General features: G+C 34.9%; 1 protein-coding gene across 1 annotated transcript; it reads left to right on the top strand.

The window, feature by feature from the left end:
• Positions 1 to 7,294: 7,294 nt before the first annotated feature.
• On the top strand, positions 7,295 to 26,855 carry LOC139973133 (ficolin-1-A-like). Its single transcript, XM_071979574.1, has 8 exons — positions 7,295 to 7,468; positions 10,199 to 11,379; positions 17,850 to 17,936; positions 20,669 to 20,740; positions 20,987 to 21,096; positions 22,311 to 22,619; positions 23,623 to 23,887; positions 25,225 to 26,855. Exons 2-8 carry the CDS (start codon positions 11,325 to 11,327, stop codon positions 25,455 to 25,457), a joined length of 1,131 nt encoding a protein of 376 aa, XP_071835675.1. The 5' UTR covers positions 7,295 to 7,468; positions 10,199 to 11,324; the 3' UTR covers positions 25,458 to 26,855.
• The last annotated feature ends 508 nt before the right edge of the window (positions 26,856 to 27,363 follow it).

The raw sequence follows: 27,363 nt of genomic DNA on the forward strand, positions 1-27,363 counted from the left end.
ACAGTTCTGAAAAAAATACTTAAAATGAAAGTTGTTGTCAAGTACGTAACTCTTAAAGGAAGAAAGAAAAGTAAGATCATTAGTTTAAAAGTACGTTGTTAAATTTGAATTGAAAGAGAAACACTGTCAACATTACTTGTAAATTGCAGGGATATCTCTGTAGACAAAAGATGTTAGCGATATTAAATATACAAACAAGATAGTTCAAATCAGCTGTCCTTTCGATAATTGGGTCGTAAAAATTTCATGATCATATAAACTGTAGTTGTTGTGTACACTGTGTAGTCAGCAGAATAAATCGTTCGAAGCATTAACTGACAGATGCATGATAGTAGACCTTCTGATGAAAACAACACTACGTATCAATGCAATCCTACATACAAATCCCCTTATCATACAGGTGTAGATTTACCCTGAAAGTGATTAAGGATCAAATGATGTACACGTAGTATTTTTAAAACGTTTTTCGTGTCACTTTTTGAGAGTAAGAAACTCTCTTGAGTTCATAAAACATAAAGAGTTGGCAGAGTATCAAGTTTGAACAAGATAATGTTCGATGCATCTCATTGTTCGTCTTGTAATTGAGTTACTCTTAAGAATTCCTAAGCATGATAATGCGTTAATTAATGTATAACCATTGATCAAAGATTTAAAAAAAATAACCATGTTTTAACATAACTTGGCAGCAAGCATTATTGGATTGATATAATTGCCTTTTTTGGAAGTACTACTATACAACGATCAACTATAATTTAATATGGCAAGATGGCAAAAAGTGGTTTAAACTGTAAACAAGAAAAAGTACAGGCAAGTTCACCATGAGTCGAAAGGGTAAATGAGTCTTCTTTTTTATGTGCTAGAATAAAATGTACAATTAAACGTTGACCTACTATATTATATGGTTATTTCGTACAAAGACTTACATTTGTCACATTGGTACCTATACTTACTTAGATTTCTTCCCGAGATTTCTTGTAATTACAACAAATCTGTTCAATTCCTACAAGTAAAACAAGAGGGTTATCAGTGGAGTTGCATATTTCAACGCCTTCAAACCGTTTAAGAGGAGTTTTTGAAACGACATTACCCTTTGCCTCGAATCACATTACCTTTGACCTCGGTTCCCACGGCAACCACCTATTTTGATAGAACTATACCATTTCCATTATACCCATGGCGGTTCTATGTCAACCCAATGTGTTCCCTTGGAGTTAAAACAAGAACGAATTTCCAAGAGAATACAAGTTTTGTAAATTCCTGTCTATGAACCCTATGACTAAGTTTGAGCTCAGAACCCGTTTCTCCTACATACCACTTTCAACAGTCTAAGCAGGTCAGCAGGATAATAATATCTCTTTTTCGAACAATTAAAATCCCATTGTCCATTGAAGTCAGACCAGTATTGTACTTTTCAAACGCGCTTTTTGTTTTTGGTTTTGAGCGTTTCACAAATTTTACCAGGTGTCTTGAAACATTCCTTATTTTATTATTAGCCATAAGTTACATTTTTAAATATTTGGGACATTGTCTGTAAATAACAGCTGGTGGTTAACTTTGAACATTTCCTTCATCCTTTGAGGGAGCTGTAGAGTGGAAATATCTTTTGATGATTTTTCTAAAAGAAGAGAGACGAGGGTAACCACCAAGGTGTCTTGTTTTGGCTGCCTTCTTCAAGTAGTGTCTTCCTATACACTATACTCTAAGATTTCTATATTTCCCCATTTACAATGGAAACAACACTCTTTTAGTAAGGTTGTTACAAACGGTGTTTGAATTTCTTTCAGTACTTTTCTCAATGGAATAAATCGTTTGGTACGAAGTGTCTGGCCATAAGCAAGGGTACGCTTATTATGTAAAGGATCATATTAAAGGTACATGTTCTGAAAAAAGTGGCTTTGACATAAGGGCCATAATCCTCTTGTACTTCTTTTGTGAGTTTATATATTAATATTACCGAAGGGATATAATCCAATTCAAAAGACGTAATAAATTCAACGATCTTTCATAAGGTCATAAAAGGCTTCATGCCCACTGGCAATCACCAATATAATGACAACACACTATATACGTAAGTTGGCAGAGCTCTATAATCTTTCTTCAACTGTAGTATTATCATCACTTGAAATGGGAAAATAAGACGCAGTCAAATTGATTTATTGCCCAGTATTGATTTTACATAATGTTTCATCATCTCTGTGCGTATCAAAAGAAATTAACTAACGCCACTATGACTAAATAAGAACTTACGTTGTCATCTTGGTGAAACTAAAATACACACATGAATGTACGCTTCGCGACAAACAGTCAAACGCCATCAGTGGCAAAGTTAGTGCCAAGAGACGGTTTAGGAGTCTATTTAATAACTTCAATATGAGTCGATAACGTGCTTGACTGTCTTATGAATTCAAGCAGCATTGGAACAGCTTAGTCTGTTGTTGCTTCCGTGCACGCTATCCCGTTGTAGTCTGACTAGAAATTCAGAGTAAGCATTTGCGTAGCAATGTTATGCAAACGTTACTCATTAGTTTCTCTTTAAAGTGCTTTGGTTGTTTCCAAGTTGTCCAAACACAGGTTTGCACATTATGCCAGATATTGCATTATAACTTTATTCTGTAATGAATATTGAGCCTGATATGGCCGATACATATTAACTTGACACATTATCAGCATCATTTCAGCAATATTTAATTCTGCATTTTTGTTATCATGTAGTAGAAGAGGTTTGTACGTTGGAAGGATATGTTACAATGATATTCATGAGCTACCTAGTTCATATCTAAATCAAAGAGAGAGGAAAATCTGCTAAGGCATATGTACTGATGAAAGCCTGTTTAGGCTAAATATGTAAAAGTTAGATTTTTTCCGTATCTCTTATCGTGTTCTTAAAAGTTTGTTTTCGTTCTAGTTTGCCTTTGAAGAAGATCCTGCTGAGATCGAAACTTCAGACCGTCTAAGTTTTACGTAGTTGGTGTACATCCAACTGAACTGCCTGTCCATCTGTGTATCTTATTATTATCATTATTATTATCATCATTATTATTATTATTATTATTATTATTATTATTATTATTATTATTATTATTATTATTATTATTATTATTATTATTATTATTATTATTATTATTATTATTATTATTATTATTATTATTATTATTATTATTATTATTATTATTATTATTATTATTATTATTATTATTATTATTATTATTATTATTATTATTATTATTATTATTATTATTATTATTATTATTATTATTATTATTATTATTATTATTATTATTATTATTATTATTATTATTATTATTATTATTATTATTATTATTATTATTATAATTAAGCAGGTTACATTTAATCAACCACATTTCGAGTTAGCGACCAGATATTGAGATGGAGCTCCAATTGTAGACAGTAAGGAATCGTTTTCACTAACTCAATGAAAGTATTTGCCTGGACTGCCACAGAAATGATACCATGTAGGATAGAAGGCGTTCATCTTAAATGCATTACTCTATTAGCTTAGCAGCATGTTTCTGATTTATACGCTGGGTCTACAGAGCACAGGGGCACATACGCACATACGGTCAATTACGCAGATATGTCGGTAATATAGGGGAAGGTAAACTCGTTGTGTCGGAGAAGGGAGTGGCAGAACTGGATCAGGGTGGGATATTGTCGGATTTCTGAGACAGTGACAATTAACATCTGACGAACCACCTGATAAACTTACCTCGTGGGTTGGTCCAACTTGGTAACTAAACGTACATTTTTACAGTTTTCTCATAGAGTTCATAGATCCATTGAGGTCAGGCTAGGTCTGAAACGTTGTAAATATGATTATGTAACTGCAAAAGAATACTTGTATGAACTCCAGACCTGGTGTCTAGATCCTCACGAGCTAGTATAAGAATACTAGTGTATACGTTCTGCCGTGAACTGTAAATATAACTTGATATTAATAGGTGAAAATCCGAGAGAAAAAATTAGATAACTTAGATAATTCCTTTTTGTGTGAATTCCGTACTTTGTCAGTAAAAAATCAATAGCCTGTAATAAGAAAGTCAAAGGTCACTTGTAATCAACAATAATGAAAGTATGACAACTGTTAACATCCGATATCTAAATAAAGTACAGTATCATATAACTGTTTTATGATTTTATGTATGAAGCCTTTATGAATACCATATTTAAAATAACTGTTTCTTTTATCTTGTTTGTTTCTTTGTTACTTTCTTTCATTGTATGTAAAAAAAAAGTAAAAGTAAAAGTAACAAATGTTAAAACCGCGAATATTCTCTCATAACGTTCACTTGGTTTATAAGTGTAAATGTAATACGTAGATAGAAGTCAATCTGAATCTTCTAACTTGTATCTATTACTTTCAAAACAAACACCAATATATAATTGTTGGACCTTAATAATTATTCGTGCAATTTACAGTGTGCAGCATTACAAGTTACAGTACCAACGAAAACAAAGCACAGGCCAGTATATGTTACTCGTACGTACGTTCATAGATGCCCTATTATTTTCATTTGCTTGCTAAGATCATTAATATGAATACCAGAATACCGAGCTATTTGTCAGAAATGCAATCAAACCAGGATTCTTCGAACTTTGAACTGTTAGGCAACGAATCTGAAACACTCGTAACTCTCTGCAGAAGAGCGTGACGTGATTTAAATTGTGTCATACGGTAAACGTTGTAGTGTGATAGTTATATAGTAATATAGTGATCTATTTCCACACCGTCACTATTAAACAACAGCTCATTATATGTTGGATGTTATTACAGGAAGCGTCAGGCCCGAACGAGTGTACTCAACAGTCTAACACTGGGAGCGTATAGTCTGCATGGTTTGTACAAGGATTCGTTTATAGATTTCCGTATACATTGGATGGTTTGGTATAGAATTTAATGATCTTAGCACTAACCATACGCTATTGTTTAGGTACTATCGCCATTCATAAACCATGTTGTATGCCTATTGTATTCAATTTACGCTTTTTTTCATTTTTTGTGATTTCATTTGTTGATTTCATTAGTAATATCAATGTCATAATACAGTACGCCATATTCTCAAATCTAGGCATAGTTGACCTCAAACGACCTACGAGAAAACAGCAATATCTGCCGGTGTATATTTGTTTGTGTATCCTCACTTTATCCTGAATAACGAAGTACGCGAAAATCCTTTTAATAATCCAATGGAATGCGTAGTTTATAGGAAGCTGATTTAAGTTCCTTTGAAAACAACTGAGGAGAGAGTCTCAGTTTGGTTGATTGAATCTTTAGTCACGTTAAACTAGTATTGACTGTCTTGGTATAGTTTTGATCAATGCTACTGTCATTCCATGGAAGAAGGAACGAAGGTGTACTGAAGATATTCCAGAAAAGCTGAGCTATTTACATACAAACGATTACACAAGGTCACCGTGAAGGAAGAAAAGTTGAGGGATGACCATCGAAAGACGACCACGTAAGTATGCATTCAAAATGATGCATCTCGCGTCAGTATGGACAGCGGTAGATGTGGACACAACCGTTTACATGCCCTACTTCTCCCCTGTTTGATAATGCTTCGAAGGTGCCTCAAATAAGCTCATGCTTACCATTGGATTGAACATGTACCTACAGTACAGATATGCGTCACTTTTAAGATGAACGGCGAGGTAATTATGACGTCAGCGATAAGTTTGTTTTTCATCTTCTAGCGAAGATGTTCACAAGTTGTCATTGCGCAGTCGTCAACAAATCAAGAGTATCACAGCACTTCCAGAAGATTGACGAAAGGTTGAACGTGACCGAGATCGCTTGATTAAACTCGTTCAAGGCGCTCTTCAAAGAACATGACGTCATGTGTATCCAACATCGACGGATCCAAAAGTAATCTCAAACTGTAGCAAAAGCTGAAAGCTAGGACAAATCGGTTTGTCTACAAACTTGAGATAATTTCCATATTCAAATTTTAGTAACTGATTGATATACCAATATGGTTTTATCTATCTTGTGACTGTAACAGTTGAACAGAAAGTATTTTCATTTCTAGTTACATCAGCTAATATGATTATGAATCAGCAAAGTGACTTTTTGGGTGTATTTTTTTTTTTTTGCTGTAGGTTCTATTCAATGGCATTACAATGTAAGACTCTTGTTTCTCGATCACTGAAAAATCTTTATTCAGCTCCATACATACAGGGTGGATATATACATACTGAAGGATTTTCGTCAGGGACATTAAATGTCACCATGTGTTGCAAACTCGTAGACCTTACTAGAGCAGACATGTCTCTGTTTTCCAATTTGACAATCAATACCGTTAATCTCTGCTCCTTCATGTGTTGCTTCAATTTGAACAAATTATAACTTTAACTTGATATGGTCACAATCGTTCTTGTTACACAACGCTGCTTTATTAATTAACAGTTTGAGAAGGTGGCTGATTAAATTGCTTTCATCCTGATTGTGTATATTCGTCATTTGTAAACTATATAAATATAAACCTTATTGGCCAAAACATATATGATTAGTTTGCTTTATTATAATTATTGACTCCTTGTTTGCATGTGAACCGTACATAATGCATATAAAATAAAGCCATGCAAAGTAGGAGATGATAAAAACTGGAATGATCATTACAAAAACACCCACTTGGCAGCTCCTCTATATGGGCAAACAGGACGCCATTATGAGAATAAAAAATAGGAGATTAATGAAAAGAATATAAATCGTACGTTGCTAGGAGGAACCGAAATTTGTCAACACTGTGAATTAAGAAGATATGACATAAAAGAAACCTGTTCATAAGATTAACTACTCTTCAGCAGACTGGTGTGTACTTAATTGATTTACTATATACTGAATATGGCATTATATTGGCAAGTTTATGATTTAAACCTACATTGTAAATATTAATTATTCTTCAACAGCCTGGTGCGTATTCAAGTTGATAAGCTATAAACTGTATATGGCTTTAGTGTACTAAGTGAGCGATTGGCATCTAAGTTGTCTATAATAGTAACAAGTTGCAATAACCAATGCAATATCACTGTCTGTCTATCTATCTGTTCTGTGACATGATTGTACAACATCTGACTTTTTTTGACCGTACTAAGACACACTCGATACTAATAGCTAGTACAGTAAATACTGTCCATGTTCCACAACCCTGCATCGGTAACTACTGCCCTGTGTTCGCAACACGGTAACATGTGTTACAGGTGGCACAGTAATTACTGCAAAGCTGTTACACGTCGCACTACGAGTCCGAAAGTTGGAAATGGGCAGCGGCTGGGTAACGAAGACTACTCACTGGCCGTACAATACGGAGTACGTGGTCGGCGCTGGCACAACACGTAGCCGACACACTGCGGTGGTTATTTTATACTGCATGCGAGATTCAGATGGTAGCCTAACTTTTCTTGAATCGTATTTGTAAATCCATTTGATTGAAACATTCTTCACGGACAGGTGAGTGTGTGAAAATCTCAAATAGATACAGAACAGATACACAAAATGCAACCTAAGGTGGTGGAGGGGGGACCAGGATTTGCCTTATGGGTAGTTCCACGTCTAAATTAGGCATTTACATAGAATTATTACCAGCATTTACATTAACATGTGAACAAATTGTTATTTTTTCAATAAATCATCCTCGTTTAGTTATATGGAATAATATGTCCTGCACTGTTCACAACACGGAGAAATAATGTTTCTAAAAGGAAGTTTCTAAACTATATCAGAAGAGATGTGAGAAAGCATTATTATTAGCAAGACTATTTTTTATCTGTAATAAATGTCGTGTACATATATCAAACAAAAACACGACCTCGTGCTTTAATAACGCAAGCCTTTTGCCTGTGCAGTCATTATTAGTTAGCGATCCTTGCTGTAAATTCATCATTTACTCGTGTTGTATTGATTATGGATATGAATAACATGTCAATCATTTGATATATTATAAAATAGATATAGAACGACACAAGAAACAATTGACATCTCCAGCATTTCCATCTTACGTATCTATGTTACGTATTAATTGAAACTATCAGTTGATCCCCTTAATAAGTCCCTTTAGCATATGAGCCGTATAAAATGCATATAAAATAAAGCCATGAAAAGTAGGAGATGATAAAAACCTGAATGAATATTACGAGAAAACAAAAACCGACAGTTCCCAGTAAAGTTCAAACAAGACGCTATTATAAAAAAGCAAAATAGAAGATTAATGAAAAGGAAATAAATCTAAGATTGCTAGGAGAAACCGGGATTTTAAAGACTGTGAATAAGGGAGAAATCAATTATGAAAGAAACCTGATATAGAACGACACAAGAAACAATTGACATCTCCAGCATAAGGGCAAATATAGCCTCATTATGAAAAACAAAATAAAAAGAGAACATTAATAAAGAGGATAAAAATGTATATTGTGCCTTTTCTAGGATGAACAGTCCTTTTTCATTCACTATGTAAAGGGAAAAGGAGAAAGAAACGAAAGCCGTCCATACTCATTAATATGAATTTAACAAGTCGGTTAATTAATATTTGTCCTGATTATACTGTAAGGCATAGACGATATTAACTCCAGCTATATGCTTCGTGTGGCTTTAGATTGCGAAGTGTTTGAATTACGCCTACATTCAAAGTGACTTATTGCAGTAAGGTATATGTGTGTATCAACTCCTGTTTGTTTCTGTTCACGTGACAAAAACATAAAAATGCATGATCCTATATTTCCCGAGCATTACATGTCGAACACACATATACTATTCATGACCGACTATTTAAGATGTGGTAAGTAAACTCCATAGAAATTTAACGGTAATTCATAGCATCGTACCATTCTGTTTGCACAGAAACCTATACACCTGAGTAACTTTGACCATGATAGTATTACCATGACGTGGTACAGTAATTCTTCTATACGGATAATAAACCTATGTTATCAGTAACATTGATTTAATGTATAATTGATATTATTACAAACAGTGGTTTTCGTGTAATGGAAGACCCGACTGAAAGGTATCTTTACCGTTTCGATTTCATTGATAAAATAGTTCGAGGTGAATCTTTGCAGCTGTAGATCATTTACCACCATCCTTCGTAACAATCTCATAAACAAAATGTTTGAAAATGAAACTCACCCCACTCAATCCGTCCGTCCGTCCACCTATCCATCCATTCCGTCCGTCCAACCATCCATTCCGTCCGTCTATCTTATATCGGCTACTTCCATTTTCATAAGTGACAAAAAGGCTTTAAATTACAACCATGAGGGAATTGATGAATATCCATGAACCTTTTAATTGCTCGACAATATATGTCAATTTCTAAAAATCGATATAGTACATCAGAACAGGTGCCAACATTCGGAATTAGACTGCTGAAATCTTAGAAAAATTTACATATGAACTTCTGTCATAACTAATAACCAATTAAAACGCCTTTTTTGTATAATAAGGAAATAAGAAATCAAAGTCTCAGCTCTTTGACTGCATATGTGGAAAAGAAAACGAACCGATTTTGGAACAAATTTAAATTTAGGAAATGAGTTAGAAACAGATTTAACTAACATTTCTTGGAGTTGATATCTACAGTTTATCAATACTGCGCAAACACAATGTATCCTGGAAAGTATTATCGTCTACTTGAAAAGAAAATTAATGTACGCTTCCCTGCCTGTTGCGACCATCGTGTGTTGTAATAGGATGTTCTTTTTAATATGTTTTTATTTTCACTTCTTTATCAAAGTTTCACAAGCTTTGAGACACTGAAATAGATATGTGTTTTCCCAAAAAACTAGACCCATGTTGATATTAATAACCAAAGATGAGATATTTATTTCATTCACCTACTGAAAAACTCAGCAAATATCATAAATAACCATTGCCACATATTTATTTGGTTGCGTACCCCTGCATGGTGCCTATATTCGAACCTCTTCTCCTCCCCCACCTCTTCTCAAATTTAGGTAGATTAGATCAACAAATACAAATGTCCATCCTAAAACCAAGTGCAAACATGACTATAAACTGAATTTTTGTGGGACTCTAGACTTATGCTACCATGTGATATTATACGGGCAACCCCCCCCCTCCCCCACCACCCACCCATACAACAGTTATGGTGAAGACAATGGATCGAGCAAAGAATGTTTGGAATACTCATTCTGTTTCACTTCTTTCTTTTTATGCCAATAGTACAACACAGAGTGCAGCTGTAAGACTACAGATACAGCCAAGATACGCAGTTAACCACGTTCTGTTATAAACACTAGCCAACTTTTACACGCGTATAGATCGCTTGAATTTTATACTATTTATTCAATATACTGAGTAAGTACACTCCAAGGATACAATAGGCAATTTAAGTAGTGTCCTACATGTGAAGCAATATATGATTCCACATGTATAGTGTATACTGCATTAGTATACAACGTCAATGAACTTTGACCGTAACGATGGTGTTGGCGATGACAGTGATAATGAGAATGAAACAATGGTCAGGAGGTGATGAGCTGGATGTTAAGATGAGGCCGATGAAGAAAATAATGATAGACCAGTGAGGAAGCTTAAAACAACGAAGACGACTTTGCAGATAACGATGGTGAGGATAGGGATGACTAGGATGAAGATGATGTTACAAAAATGGGGAACGCGACAAAGAGGAGGACGGCGAAATTGATGACAGTGGTACGATGAATATGAAGATGGTGACGATGAATATGACAATGGTGACGATGAATATGAAGATAAGAATAAAGATTGTTACAAGGATGAGGATTAGATGAGTATGAAACGGTATATATGATGAAGTTGATGACGATGAGGAATCGAAAACGATGAAGTGGGTGACGACGTAGGTGCAGATGATAATGACGATTGCGATGAACATACGATGATGCATATGGTCGAAAGTACAAACAATCAATGGATTGGTTAAAATTTCACGTTAATAAGGAAAGTGTTATAAATTGATTAATTCTTATCATATTGGATTAACATTTGACTTGTTCAGTACAATTTCAGCCAACAATAGTCAAACAAACCACCATTGCCTGAAAACTGCAAATCTCTCGTTTCCATGCCAATATGTTATTTACTTTTTATTTAAAATGACGTGTCATTAGTTACGAAGAGCCAAATGACAAAATAGACATTAATATCAGCAGAGCGATCTAATTGGCTGTTTAAATGCCGTACACGACCGTCATTAAACCATCATGCCACTTCAGATTGTTAAAATCCGTTAGGTACTTCGCAGTTCTTGATCTGGATTTGGAAGTTTCATTTCATATTACCGAGGTTTGAATCAGGAAACAGAAACATGAAGTCCACCGTTAGTTTGCTTTTGACAGTAGCTTATGTAGCCCTGATCAGAGGTAAGCCTATTGTAATTTCTTCTTAATGTTACTTAATGTCCATTCATATGTAAAACAGTGTAATGTGAAAGATGTTGACTAGTTCACGTCTTCGTTTAATGTTTATTTTGTAATAAAAATCCTCCCATTTAAAAAAACTAATATATCTGCTTTTTAATACTACCTTCTATTATCCGTATACATCGATACCTACCTTAGTTGACATTAGAAATGAAGCTCGAGTTTTAAGAAGCTAATAGATTATTATGGCATTGCATATCGAACAGTACCAATAAATCTACTCAAAGGATGGCTAAGAAAGCGTATGATATCACTAATATGTTTTTTTACAAACTTCACACAAAATTGTGTCAGTAATTGTTAGATCGACTTATATATTGAGTATATTGTAAAGTTGTATAATTCTGAGCCAAGGCAAGCCATACTTACAAATTACTGAATAGCCACTCGGTCGTAATTAGAAATCTGTGCGGTTACAATTATTATAGTAATCAAATGTATATAGTTTTTTTTTCCGTTTGATACAGAATCTCACGAACCTTTAGGTACAGAAGCCCTTAATTTCGAAATCTAAGCTACCTTTTAGACACATGATTTTATCATATGTTGACGCCTTTTATGGTACATGGATTAACTTTATATTATAGTTATGAGTATTTTATAGAAACCTTTTATCAGTTCAGAGTAGTTTTTAATTCATTTAATACGTGTTTGATACCTAAATAGCAAAACTATCAATGTTATGGATTGAATATCATTTCAAATAACAAAGGAAAGAACAAAGAATACTATGGAATTTTCCAATTGGCATGTTACACTAATAGAGAGGTAATTCTATGCGACAAAGCCTTGGTGATCAATTGTTTTTTTTTTTTCAAATCAATTAACTATTTGCTCGTTAAACTGAATCATTTGGTGGCAATTTTAGTTCTTCTGATCAATGAAAGTCTCATTTTAAGTGATTTTTTTTAGCTTAAAATTGATCAATGAAAAGTGAGAAAAAAACTGCAGTATGGGTTGACTGTGTTTGTCTCAAAGCACTGCTTTAATGGTCTATTTTGTAATCAAAGTTTATTTTGCACAAATTTAAATATATTCCGATGGTAGGGGTTGATTTGTCAATAAACGTACAGGAAATTTTCTGCATATTTAGATCAAAATCACATCCTTACAGTATTTTTTATGACGAACAAAGGATTACATTTTCAAATTTGATTGTATTTTGTGAATGTATCTAGCGAAAGATGAGTGAATGGTGTTGTCACATCAACTCAACTGGAAATTTATTTACTTTCTTTGTAAAGCTGAACTTACTTATTTCGCAGAGGCCAAACATATTTCTACAAAAATAAAGTTGTTTTTTTCTTTAGCGTAAAATGAGCCGATGAAAAGTACAAAAGAAAAACAAGCTTTATGGGTTGACTGTGTACGTCTCATAGCACTGGTTTGATGTTATATGTTGTAGTCAATATTTTTGGTATATATATAATTATATTCCGATGACAGAAGTTGATATGTCAATAATCGTACATGGAGTTTTCTGCATATTTAGATCTAAATCACATCCTTAAAGCATATTCTATGGCGAAGAAAGGAACATTTTCAAATTTGATTGTATTTTGTTAATGTATCTAGCGAAAGATGAGTGAATGGTGTCGTCACATCAACTCAACTGGAAATTTATTTACTTTCTTTGTAAAGCTGAACTTACTTATTTCTTAGAGGCCAAACATATTTCTACAAAAATAAAGTTGTTTTTTCTTTAGCGTAAAATGAGCCGATGAAAAGTACAAAGAAAAACAAGCTTTACGGGTTGACTGTGTATGTCTCATAGCACTGGTTTGATGTTATATGTTGTAGACAATTTTTTTGTATATATATAATTATATTCCGATGACAGAGGTTGATATGTCAATAATCGTACATGGAGTTTTCTGCATATTTAGATCTAAATCACATCCTTAAAGCACATTCTATGGCGAAGAAAGGAACATTTTTAAATTTGATTGTATTTTGTTAATGTATCTATAGGCCATCAGCTGAAACTCAAAAAGAGGCTGTAAAATCAGTTTCGTTCCAGCAACACTGGGTCTAGATTTTTAAAGCATTTTTGGGTAGTTCAATGCATCACAGACATTATATCAAAAGTTCTCCAAAAAATTTCAGGCAGTATTTTCGTAACGCACCCTCGAAATTGGGTATGTTATATAGACATTAAGTGCTACGATGCTATGTATTAGGAACACATGTGCTAACGTTAGATTTGGTACAGTGGTGCATACATACCACTCTTTTCTTATATGTTTAATTACGACTGATATATTCTTTTTGTATAATAGTTGGGTCAGGGTTACAAGAATGGTGGAAGAGAATTCTGGTCTAAGGGTCGATGAGGGTTGTTTTCAGGCATTACAAGTTGTTCCCTCCCCCCCTCCCTCCATTTTCGCCAAAATGGTAAAAAATCACATTCTCAACTTTGAAATATGAAATACAATTTTTGCACATTATAACTTAAGGGTTTTAATTATAAAAAATGTACCACTTTTAATAAACTCAGATATAATGCTTTGTAATAAATCAAATATTTTTAGATTTTCCCCCTATGTTATGAATGCATTTCTTCTGTGCATGTATGCGTAAATATACACATATAATGAAAAGTTCCTCTCCATAATTGTTACACTCCCCATCCAAACTGTTTTACACATGTGACCCCCTCCCCCTCTACTTTACATGTAGCTAAATCTCTAGTTACAGTGAGATGTGCCAATGCCCCAAGACCAGGGAGCTATTTCTTTTGTATAAATCAATATATAAGTTGGCACACTAAGACATCACGGCATATCGTAGATGTGAAATAAAGTTAGTCGGTATATATCCGTTACCTTAGTACTCTTTCTACAGTCTTCTGCAAAACTAGGTACTTTCTCCAGGTTACGGAAACGACATGTTTATAATTCGTATTCCTGCAAAAAGTGTTTCCAAGGAAGTTAACGTATAAAAGAAAAGATCGACAAGGTTTTGAATAGTATTTTGAATAATAATAGTTCTATATTATACAAATAATATGAATAATAAAGGTGAATGGTACAAATAAGTGAATAACGAAGACAGTTAACTTAAGCCCCAGATAGAAAGAAATAATGTATCTATTAAGACTGGGTCGATCCACTCAATGGTGTAGTAGAGCTGGGCCTTTGCGATGATTCAAGATACAGGTTCTTCATCAAAAGGCGCGGCGCGGAATTAATAAGTGATTAAAAGTTCATCCAAGGACAGTTGTACTAGTTATAACAGGATCCACTTCAATTCACTGCATGGAAGTCAGATATGGTATGGAAAAGGGAAAGTCCATTCCGTAGTAGAGGTGAAGATAATTAGATGCAATAAAAGTCACTAAAGACTTGAATATCCTTCAGTCAAAACTTGCACAGATGCACAATACGTGTTAACAATATGAATAAAACAGGTAACGAAATGTTACGGCAAAACAATAAAGAACCGTGATATTGGAACAGGGTCAGGGGCGATGGTTCCCCAACAACAGTATATAAACCTCTGACTGGTTTCAGGACGCGGTATTTGCGTCATCGTCATCAGTAAATGTAGTTGTGAATATGCAAGAGGTAAAGCATGCCCATAACACCCTCCTCCCCCTCCCCTCTCAGCAAAAAAAAGTGTATTTTGAAGAAAATGTGGATATTTATCATAACGTGTCTGGTAAGTAGGGTAATCTACGTAAAACTACTAATAGCTAAAATGAATATATGAATAAGATCATGTTTTCTGGTTCCTTTAAACTCTGGGGAACAAAATAATGACAACATGACTTTGAAAAAGTTAACCCTCTTCACAAACTTCAAACTTGATTAAAATTTCAGACTAAGATATCAAGATTTAACACCATCATAGTTCATCCTCCAAATCATCTTCCCCTGCATCAACAATCTCAACATCTTCTTGGAAGTTGCTGCAATTTCTATATTTACATAGGTCTGTACACGGTAGTTGTGCATTCATTCAGGAACATCTTCCTTTAAGACATTTGCCGACTCTACAGCTACTGCTGACACACTGAAGCAAAACATCTGGGTCAGGTTGCTTCGTCATCCAAGTGATTATAAGGTCATCATTTTCAAGTTTCCATCCATGTCCCTCTGGTGAGAGTGCATCAATCCTTTGCTGCAATGCCCTACTGTGAATAGCAGCCTGGTTGGTGGAGCGCTTAACATGCTGGATCAGAGCATCTTTTGTTGGTGGTAAACTCTGCTCTGATGAGGAGATGAACAGAACACCTTGTACCATGAAATTGGATATTTTTGAGTCTCACATTTTATGATGGGGTACCAATATAATTACAATTCAGCTAGAAATATGTTGCAAATTACTTTAATAATTTCAATGGAAAGATTAACCTGATATTGCATCTCAAAGCGTTTAGAGAATTTTTTAATTTTCCTTGGGGGAGGCCCCCCATATTCCAAAAGTCCTAGATCCACCCCTGAACACTCAATGAACCACACATTGAAGAGAGTACTTTACCTTTCAAGATCTGTATGTCTTCCTTATAAAGAATCGCATCTAGTTCCTTCAACATAGAGAGTGGTACCTCACTTCAATGGCAACATGGTCTTTTCCTCTAATATTCATAAAATCTGGGCTCATCTTTTTTCCGCTCTGCTGCTTGTCGAAGCAATTTTTTAATAAAATGAAATAAAAAAAAGCAATTTGTTTTGCATTTTCTGTTGATCAAAATGTAAGTTTGAACAAATAAGAACTAAGACAATTTTATTTATATACCATGTGATCTGCTCATCTTCTATGGACAAACAAAGACACATTCAAATTTTGCAAACCAGTGTCATGCAAAAAAAGAAATAAAACAGGCTTTTTTTTGACAGTACAGTACATTATCTCTTAATGTTATGGTTTAAATTATACAATGGTAGATTATATCTGTTACTAATAATAAAGGAGACAGATACTTGTTCATTTTGGTAAAGCTAGACAGGCTGACCATAAGACCTTGCAAACCTAACCTTATTGCACCTTTGTTACACTTATTTTTCTAACTAATATAATATCTCTATCATTCAAATAAAGGGCCACAGTAAGAAAACTATGAAGCCTGTATTTAGCACTTAGGCTAGTGCCCCAGATGGAGAATTTGAAACAAATTTCCGTTCCTACCACCTTATAACAAAACAAATCAGATGACCATGCCACTAATTATATTATGTTCAGGTCCAACACTGTGCCCTTTGACTTGGATTCTATCCCTCAAGAGCTACTGATCTTGTATTATGCAACTTCTCTTAACACTTCAACTATGCCACAGAAGTACAAGTAGAGTCGTGTAGTATGATAAGGCTTACCTCCATCGAAAGTCTCTGCCTGCTGCAGCTTGTCCTGCACCCGTTTGCAACGCCGAGTAATGTATTGTTTCTTTCCCACATACAATAAATTGAACAGGCAATACACCAGAGCTTCTGCTTGGTTTCCTCGATCTTTTCCGTCAATTCTTAGTTTAAAATCATATGGGTCTGGTACTGTCCGTTTTCTTGCAGCAATGTGCTTGCTATCAATGAACCGCCTGTAACACTTATCGTGGAACCCCATCATACTATGCTGTTGAACACACGCTTGATCGTAGTAGGCCATGGAGTAATCAGTATTATGGCAATATCACTGTCTCCGCCGCTGAGATTAAGCCAATCTTTAGTGCAGGAAGTAACTTTAGTCCATCGTTTATTCGTCAGTGCCTTGACTGCTTCAAATTTTACAGATTCAATGTGCACTGAGCACTGTAGATTTCTGTGTGTCGGAGACTGACTAGCGCCCGTGGGAGCCGCCATGTTTGTTGTTTTCTACAAAGATTGCACACAGAACTCATGGCTCATTGGACAATTCATATCACATGGTACAGATATCTCACGGGCGCACAACTTTTGAACGTAAAAGTTTCTTAACATACGCAATAAAAAATATAGTTCGATCTTTCGAGCGGAATTGCAATAAAACTGCAGGAAAGTACGTGGAGAACTTTTCGATCATTAATCTTAGTTAATTTATGTATTCAATGCTGTAGAGAAATATTAGACCCGCAGTTGCTGGAACGAAACAAGCGAATTTCGACCTTCAGCTGATGGCCTACTAGCACATGATGCGTGAATGGTGTCGTCACAGTTAACTATGCTGCAAATAGGAAAATAAAATGATTTTTTTTACAGTCATTCTAGATTAACATAAGTAGTAAAGCTTCATCGACCGACGAGGTAGCGAAAAGTAACATTCAAGTGCAAATCCATAATTATATATTTAAAAAGTGAATATTTCGAAAAAAAAATCGATATACATTCAATAACATTGGTATTGTACTGTATTGTAACTCCATGAATGATCGATACTGAAATCGAGGTAAAGTATATTTTTAAGTACTCTTTCAAATTGCTTTTATCCAAATTAAACAGCTCGTGACTCTGACGTTCGTGGATACTTTAAATGCACAAGTAAAGTCGCAGAGAAGGAAGACATGCATGTACATACTACAAATGAAGGTAAGATGGACGGTGTGAACCTTCTTTCTAGTTTACGGACAATTTCATTGTAGAAACCGTTTCATAAAATTATACCAAATATTTCAGGCTTGATAATATAGAAAAAAATAATTTTAATATGTTACATCAAAAGCACACGCGTCAGTCAGAATTGTTTTACTTGTACTTAAACCATCAATGAATCATTAAAAAGAACATGCCTAATGGACTAAAATGACCTTTTTTCCCTTTTCCTTCACTAGCCAACCATCTCTTAACAAATTAAAAGGCCATTAAAATATCATTTTACACCAAAAATGCGATATCTACCTAATGAATGGAATGAATGTTATACGCCACTTACCTTGACATACTAGTAAAAAAATTACAAACACCTTACTAAAGCAGATATATCTCCAAAAGGAACGATAATTTTGCCAGCTGTCTTATCGTACAGACAAGCATTTCTGTCGTCTAAGACAGAAACGACCATTAGACTTACATCTTAATTAATACCATTGGCGACTCACCATCTATATCTCAATTTGTAGGCCAGCTATCAATTTCCGTCATTTTGTTTTGAAATTTAATATCGACGACAGAACAAATATAATGTGTTCTCAGTATATGAACATGTATCCCAACAAAGCACCCAAGTATATATAAGCAGTTTTTATTGTAACATCAGATTATTCAGCGTTGGATTAGTTTCTGATTTTAAACGTCACCATGCTTGATTCAATCAAGAACCCTCTCACTCACAAAAAAAATATCTTACCACCCCACCCCCACCACCACCCCCACCCCCACCACCTCCTCCGATTCGCCTAATTGGGAAACTTCTAGAAAATCAGACATTAAGTAAAATATAGAAGCATTTGGAAATTATTCATAATTCTGGACTCCTTTCTCCCATGATATTAAACGTATTCTAGTTACAAGTGCACTTGGTTCAGATAATGAGGTTACCTCGCCGTTGACACCACGTCATACACCACGCATAGAATATTTAATCAATTATGTTCATTGGAGAGTCGTATATAAACTGCTCTGGTCCGTTGAGATGAACATTGCCCCAAATACCTTACATTTGAATCCTTCCTTGGCATTGTAGAACACTTCTTACTTTTGTTTTGTTTTGCCTGTAATACTTTCATTGTGAAACTTAGTCATCATGTTTAACACGGGCCGCGAATTTTTTTCCCAAACAGGTTTGCAATTGTGTGTAAATATAGTCGCTCATGATTGGTCGGAAAAGTTACGTCATAACAATGAAATCTTCACTTCGAAGTTATCAAAATGTCTGCATCCATTCGTTGCAACGAAGATATACCCGTTCAAAATTACCCGCAGCTTTTCGTAAATATATGGAGATGTGTTTGGAATTGGTTTAGACATATTGAGCCCACTAGTATTGTACGATCTACTTTGATCGAAGATTTCTGTGAAGGCATTAATCGATAACATCGCACAGTGAAAGTTTCGTACAGGGGTACATAAAACATGCGCTGTAGGCCTATATGTATTAAAACTATGTATAGTAAAGGCTTCACAATTGACGCACCCCGTAATTGACGCACCTTCAATTATTACTAGCAACGATACAGCAGGCCACTTAAACTTTTTGCAGTCAAGCAGAGTTACATCTTTCACGAGTTTGAATGCATTTCAGCTATTTAATGACCAAATTGTGGTACTTTTTTAAGATTTTAACACCCTTCCCCTAGTTTTGCACGTATTTTGGGCATTTGGAAATCTTACACCCTAAAAATAACCAACGTTACCTCAATATGATAACACTACTCTCTGGGACCTGACTTGTCTGACCTTAGAGGCTCAGAGCATAGCAAACGGCATATAAAGTCAATGGATGTGTACTAAGGCCTACACTACAGTTAGCTTATCGACGAATGTGTCAATTTAGGGGTATGAAAGAACTTGATACGGCAAACATTTTGTGATCAAATTCTGCTCAATTGTATAGTGCATAAGCACAGAATCTTAAATATTTTGAGATCATAACATTTCTGAGGAACTACTCATATGAAAAACACATACAGTTGAGTGATTTGGATTTTTCCTTGATAGTTATCGTTGAACAAATCCTTAAGTGCGTCAATTATGAGCCCACCACAGTGCAGTGACGGAAATATATCATACTGTACACTATACTGTTTTGCGTATATTCATTCAAGACTACTCGCGTCGTGAAGATGATTTTGGTGTAGGCCTACCCATTCCACGAAACGAATTCTGATTTCAATAGAACGGCTGACGAATCTTGGATGACGTAAACACGAACCCGATAGAATGTAGCGTATGTATCATAAGTAAGGTCAACATGTTGTCCAACCATTAAAAGTAAAGTTAGGGCGTTTGCAGGGAAACCGCGTAACAAGACTTCATTAAGTGTCAGTGTGTAACTCAGTGAATGCCTTCGAACTTCCAAGCGATGGTCATTATTGATGCTGACGTCACGAGCAATTGATTGGCTGAAAATTCCGGAATTGCAAACTTGTTTGGGAAAAAAAAATTCGCACACGGGCCTAGGCTGGATGTAACAATGTTGTAGGACCATAGCCATATGCCTAGGCTATCATGTGATTTTACACTGTAATTAAGGACTTCAGGCGATATTACCCTCACCCTATAATATGTTTGGTGCAGACAGTGGATCAAAGAAGATCAAACAACGAATATTTTGAATACTAATTCCGTTTCACTCCTTTCTTACATGTACTTACACATATTAGTTTCCAGTGGACCTAACACCACGCCATACGCTATGACAAAAGAGGAACAGGACGTATCTACCACCAAGGATGGTAGGCTTGTTTGTTAATTTTGTTTAGTTAAATTCAATTTATTCCCCACCTCCCCCCAGTAAAAAAAAAAAAAAAAAAATGTGCAATTTACTGTTAGTTAATGTACCTAAAGGAGAAGTAAGCCTAAAGACCATTGATAACATTATACACTTACTTTCATGGTTATCATAGGAACGTCAAATAGAGAACGTTTGGAATACTAAATCTGTTTCACTCATTTCTACCATGATATTACTCACATTCTAGTTACCAGTGAACCTGGGTCAAGTAATGAGGGTACCTCGCTTCCGGTTGACACCACATCATACACCACGATCCGTACAAACTGTGTTACGAGTAATGGCAGTGTTATTCAGGTAAGAGTTAGGAACAGCCTTATTTCGATAATGTTTCGATGTAATTCAAATATTTAATTATCATAGCATTGCTATTATTCAGTTGCATTTAGTCAAGTTTCATTTTAAGAATGATTAGAGTGCAACTTATTGAAAGTTTCAGTCCACTCTTGCGTTTTACATGTTGGAAAAATGGATAAAGAAATGATGGGAGCCAGATGGAAACATTAAATATTTGTTCATTAACCTTCATTTTCAAGTTATATAATAACCTAATCGGATAAGCCTGATTGTACAGTTGTTGACAATATACGGCAGATTTTGGTTTCAAGTTGTTTGTAGAATTGACGTGACATATTTTTTTGTTAACAACGGAAATATAATTATATCTGCATAGAAGAATGTACCAATGAACTCGCTGTTCTTGTAAGAAGACAATGAAAACACGCAAAACAAAGACAAAGGTTTAATCAACTGTACCATGAAACAAATATCAGTGAAGTGATTTGCGAGCTAATTTGGACCGTTATGTGTCTTCTCAGATACAGTAAAGTGAAACTGCATCTTAACTTAGCAATTTAGTGTGAAGTTAGTCTTTTTCTGAACAAGCAATATCATCTTCACGCACCCGCTCAATATAGCCAAGTTGATTTTACGCTGTTAGAACCATTTGAATTCATATTAAGTTATTGTGCATTTGGAATACAGACAATTTTGTATCCTACATAATTTAATCTAAGATGATATTTTAACCTAACTTGGAATCTTTGGGGAGTTTTAACAAGATTGTACAATTTCTTGTACGAGTTTGATAGACTAAAATTAGAGTAAATCAATAAAATGGCCTAAATTATTAGTATTCTTTCTCTTTTTGGAGTGTTGATTTCGGTAATGCCATATTATGATAAATTCAATGCAAAATATAGCTTGAGGGTGGAAATCTGGTCTCTTCTCGAAAATAAAATATTATTTAAGTACAAGTTTATTTTATTGGTGTTTGTGTCTGTTTGCATTGTTTTGTCTTCAATTTGAAAAAAAGAAAGTTTTAACTAACCATTTCTCAATGCTAGACAAGCTAGAAGATAGTATATTGATAATATATTGCATACAGTGAACCACAGATCCCTAATTATATGTTTTGTCTTTCAAATGTTTTCGTCCTAATTTTCCTGTCGGTTTTCATTTCATCATTTTACTTCTGAACTTCTTTTGACTTGATTTCTCTTTTGATTCAGTATGGTTCACTTCTCGTGAATGCAGACTGTACAAGGATTTCAACCTGTGATAATGGAGTGATGAACCATACTGATCTATATCAGTGTAGCTCTAATGCGGTTTGTGAAGTCCGTAACGATGTGCGCAAATGTTACTGCATGAGTGGTTACCATGGTAATGGAGTGAATTGTACAAAACACATGACCGACTGTAAGGATTGGTACGATGCTGGAATCACTAAAACTGGTATTTATACCATCAAACCAACTAACTGGAGTGGAGCATCATTTCATGTGTCCTGTAATATGACTGACGGAGGAGGATGGACGGTAAGTCTAGTATGACATCCTATAGTATAGATGATGCATTGTATATGTATAAAATGACTGACGGAGGAGGAGGATGGATGGTTAGTCCAATAGGACATCCCATAGTATAGACGATATATTGTATATCAATAATATGACAGACGGAGGAGAATGGGCGGTAAGTCTAGTATGACATCCTATAGTATAGACGATATATCGTATATTTATAATATGACTGACGGAGCAGGATGGACGGTAAGTCTAGTGTGACATCCTATAGTACAGACGATATATTGTATATGTATAATATGACTGATGGAGGAGGATGGACGGTAAGTCTAATATAACTGCTTTTAGTATAGACGGTATATTTGATTTTCACTGGAGAGGGGAGGTGTGACACAACTACCCCATCGGCAACCCGATTCCACCCCAACACAACCATACCCAGACACCATCCCCACCCCATATCTGCACACTGTCTACAATTTTACAGTGTAAAAATGTTTCTCTTTGGGTTATACTTTTTTACGTTATTCATTTTATTTGTAACAATGCAAACCCATTTTCCGTTGCTCTTTTTAATGCATTCCATAATTTACACTAACGCTTTCCTTTTACATCTTTTGACCACATAACCTGTGGCGTTTTACGTTGATGATTAATGTATTATAACCGATCAGAATATGATATCCACATGTTTAAGGTTGCGGGTATTTTTAACCTTATTAAGTCATAGCTCACGAAGGAACCACATCTATTTTGACATTTTGATATATACAGCAATGTGCCAGATGCAGTTTTCACCTCTTGGAGTTTCACCTATGACCTTGGGCGCAAGGATGAACTTCTTTTCTCTTCCAAACAGAGAATGGGGGAGAAGTTGCTGACATCTGACATCACAGTTTAGACAACCACATGCATGTAATTTAGTTGCTCGCTACGATAGTTGAGAATAAATAACATCTTGTTTTAATGATACTGGTAAAACAGTGTTAGTATGATATTTCTCTCTCCCCATCAGGTATTCCAACGTCGCGTTAATGGTTCTGTTGATTTCAATCGGACCTGGATCAGCTACAAAGAAGGCTTTGGTGATGTCAGTCATGAATTTTGGTTGGGTAACGATAAACTGTATCACCTCACCAATCAAGGCAATTATCAACTCCGGGTTGATTTTGTGAGCAAAGATGGTGATCCATTCTGTTCTAACATTGACCGGTTCCGTATCAACAATGAAAGTGACAACTATCGACTGTCTGGATTAGGAGAATACAGCGGAAATACAGGTTTGTGAACAGTAAGGCTATTGAACAGTAAGGCTATTGTATGATTTAACTTCATAACAAATAATCAATGCTTAAACGTTGTAATCCTAATTCAGTTATATCGGCCATTTTAATGATGCATTCGTGGTGATAATCAAAAAGTACTATATATTATTAGATCCACATCTGAATTTAAAATCACTCTCGTAGGACGAATCCAAGTCTATGTAAAGTTTTATACTGAGCCTATCATAACAATTCAATCTACCGCCACATCTGTACAGTCCACGGACGCTTTTCAGGCACATCCAATATCATGTTAATATTAAGAAAAAGAAATAATGAAACCAAATGTTACGGTTGACGTAAAATGTTAAGATCGTAGGATAATATAGACAGATGGAGAAGTATAATCATTATAATATTAATATCATTCGTGAATGGAATTTACAATATACTGGTAATATTTGGATGTCGAATATGTTTGGACTAAGTCTAGAAGTTTTTTGCTATATGTAAGCTGCAGGTTGTCATACCATGGTAATACACGCAATAATAATATGAATGTAATATTTCACACAAGTTTTTATCAAAGATACTGTTTTTTTTTTACATTGATTTCGCTTACGTAAATTATGAGTAACTCCTTACCCGTTGAAAGTTTGCCTTTCATCACCACCTTGATGTTTAAAATTTTACATTTTAATTGATGGCATTACATAAAAATAATCTTTCCGTTTATGAGACAGTAATCTTAAAAAGTATACAAACCACACGTTTAACAGTTTGTCGGCATATCAAAAAAATTAAAACAATGTAAAATAACAATATCTTTCGGACCATATTCAAGTTTACTGTTAGTAACTCAAATGCAGGTGTAGCGGGAAGGAATTCAATTGGGTAGTGGGAAGTGGGGGGGGGGGGGGATGGGAGTGCAAAACTTTCCAGGGACAGATAGGCATGTGACATTGGGAAACTCACGTCCGTGAGAAAGACCCTGTGTCAATTTTAGTTTTTTTTTTTTGTTTTTCAACGTCAGATTAATTTTCATTAAAATTGTCTTTAAATTGTAAAATTAAGTATTTTTACAAAATTGGGAGGAAGTGAGAGACTCATCCCCAGCCGTGTGCCCGGCTTCTCTGCCCTGTAATGTTTATTCACTTTTATCTTCAAGCATTATAATATGATAACAGAGATTGAATAGTTGATAATATGATAACTCGTGATGTTAAGAGATAATTTCCCAACTATGATGCATACTACGGTACTCTATCACGACGTTGACTGTTTATGTTTTATTTTCAACTCAATATACATTACTATAGTTAAATGCATTCATTTTATTGTTTAATCTTCAGGTGGTGCTGGTCGTGTTAATCGTTTCAGTTCACCCTTCAGTACCTCGGACAGGAACAATGGAGAATGCTCTTATGACTACCATTGTGGCTGGTGGTTCCGGGAATGTCATATACGTTCCCTCAATGGTGACTATCATGCAGCACTGAATGCAAGGTCAGGTGTATCCTGGTATAGATATCATCATTACTATGATAATATCAAGTATACTGAGATGAAGATAAGGCCTGTCTAGTGCGTTGTGGATGTTTAGAATAATTCTCAGCTTTGAATAATCTAGAGATAACTTAAACATCATACACAAAGAATGATGATAAACTGATCACCATCGGTAGTGAAACAAGACACATTAAAAATAGTTAATTGTTTAATATCCATGTTAAGGACCTTCTGCTCTCATTCTTATAATGATGCATATTTAATGTTTGTAACACAGAGTGAACCTGTAAGTATTTTGGTAAATAGCTACTATATTCCCATTTATTTTACTTTAATATGTAATCTGTAGACATTACGATTCAAGTTAGTGTCTGGAAGTTAGAAGCTTCCTTATTTTGCTTGGTGGTCGTTTTTTTCTGTTTGTTCCTTTGGTTTTGTCCATTATGTTATAATAACTGGTTACCTTTCACACCTCACATATCAATAGTGGATTGACTGATGTGTGTGAATTGTTGCCTGTAGTTTCTGAATGATAAAAACAGATTTACGTTAGAGCTGATAATTATAACCTCAGCTGACAGACTTACTTAGAAACAGAATTATTCTGGTACAGATGCTTATTAGGCAAATTGAATTAGGATAATTGTTCTATTGTACAAGGTTGCAGTTTGTAGGTTAAATTCATCGGTTATTACAAAGTGATAGGTAAAATACTGCCTTTGTTTTAAATTGTAACTGACATACTTTCTCACCGGGATTTAATCATCTACTCTGGCTGTATTGTAACAAACTACAAATAAATTCAAAGCAGGAAAATGTATCGTTGTTAACAATCTACATTAATGATTATAAAAGAGTCTATGTACTGTCATTCTTTATAAAACTTCTCTGTCGATCCAGAAGTTATAGCAAATTTATTCGAGAAATATCTACGAAGAAGAAGAAAACAGAAAAGAACATCAAGAAAGAGAGATTAATATTAGTATATATTACGTCATTTGTTGGGCGACGAAATTAGTAATAATCTCAAAGTTTTAGGCAAACGCGGATAATGCCGGACGAAGAATTGGCTAAGATTGTATTTATTCGCTGATCATTAATGGTACAGGCGAAGCAAAGCCATATCAATTATCTATTCTAGTTAATATCCATCCTCTTTCCCTTCCCTTCTCATCGTGTTCAATTATCATTGAGTATCATTTCACTTTAATCTATTACAATTGATTATAGAAAGAAAACAATCTTTTTTTAACATATATTTATAAATGTCATTTGAAGATTCGTTGAATATATGTAGTCACTCAAAAGTCAGCTTATTTCTTGTTATTGCCCTCTCTTCGTCGTTCTTTCTGTCTCCATTATGTCTCCAAAATCTCTTCTATCGTTTTAAACAATTCCAGATTAACCAACTACTATCGTGCAACAGATATATTAAATGGATTATCCATCCGTAATATGCCAATTTACTTAATTCCCGACTCCCAAATCTGATAATTTACATAATCCGTCATCGATATGTCACTTTAGAAACCCTTTGTAGTTTCTATCATTAAAGATACTGTCATTATCCACCCCCTCCATCCTCCCCCAGGAATCAGCATCGGAATCAGTTTCCCTCATCGGAACCAGCTTCAACGGTCCCACGGTCACACTTCCTCCTTTATAAAATCGTGGATCCGTCTCAGATGACAATACGTAATTGCAATGACTTATGACTGTTAAGTGAATGCAGTATCATGTTTGACATTTTTGAGACAATTAAGGACATTAAATCTTTAATGTGTGTGTGGAGGGGGGGGGGGGTGGTTGCAGGGGTTAAGCTGGGTTATCTAACATATTAAGTATTCATTGTCACCGGGCTACTAAAATAAATATGAACACCACAAATGACACTCAGTTACACATATTAGACATTATATTTCATGAGAGTTGCTCTCTTTCTCTCAAAGTATTTAATATAACATATGGATAGTTTAAAAACG

The sequence above is a fragment of the Apostichopus japonicus genome, chromosome 9, assembly GCF_037975245.1.
Source record: "Apostichopus japonicus isolate 1M-3 chromosome 9, ASM3797524v1, whole genome shotgun sequence".
NCBI classification, from domain to species: Eukaryota; Metazoa; Echinodermata; class Holothuroidea; order Aspidochirotida; family Stichopodidae; genus Apostichopus; species Apostichopus japonicus.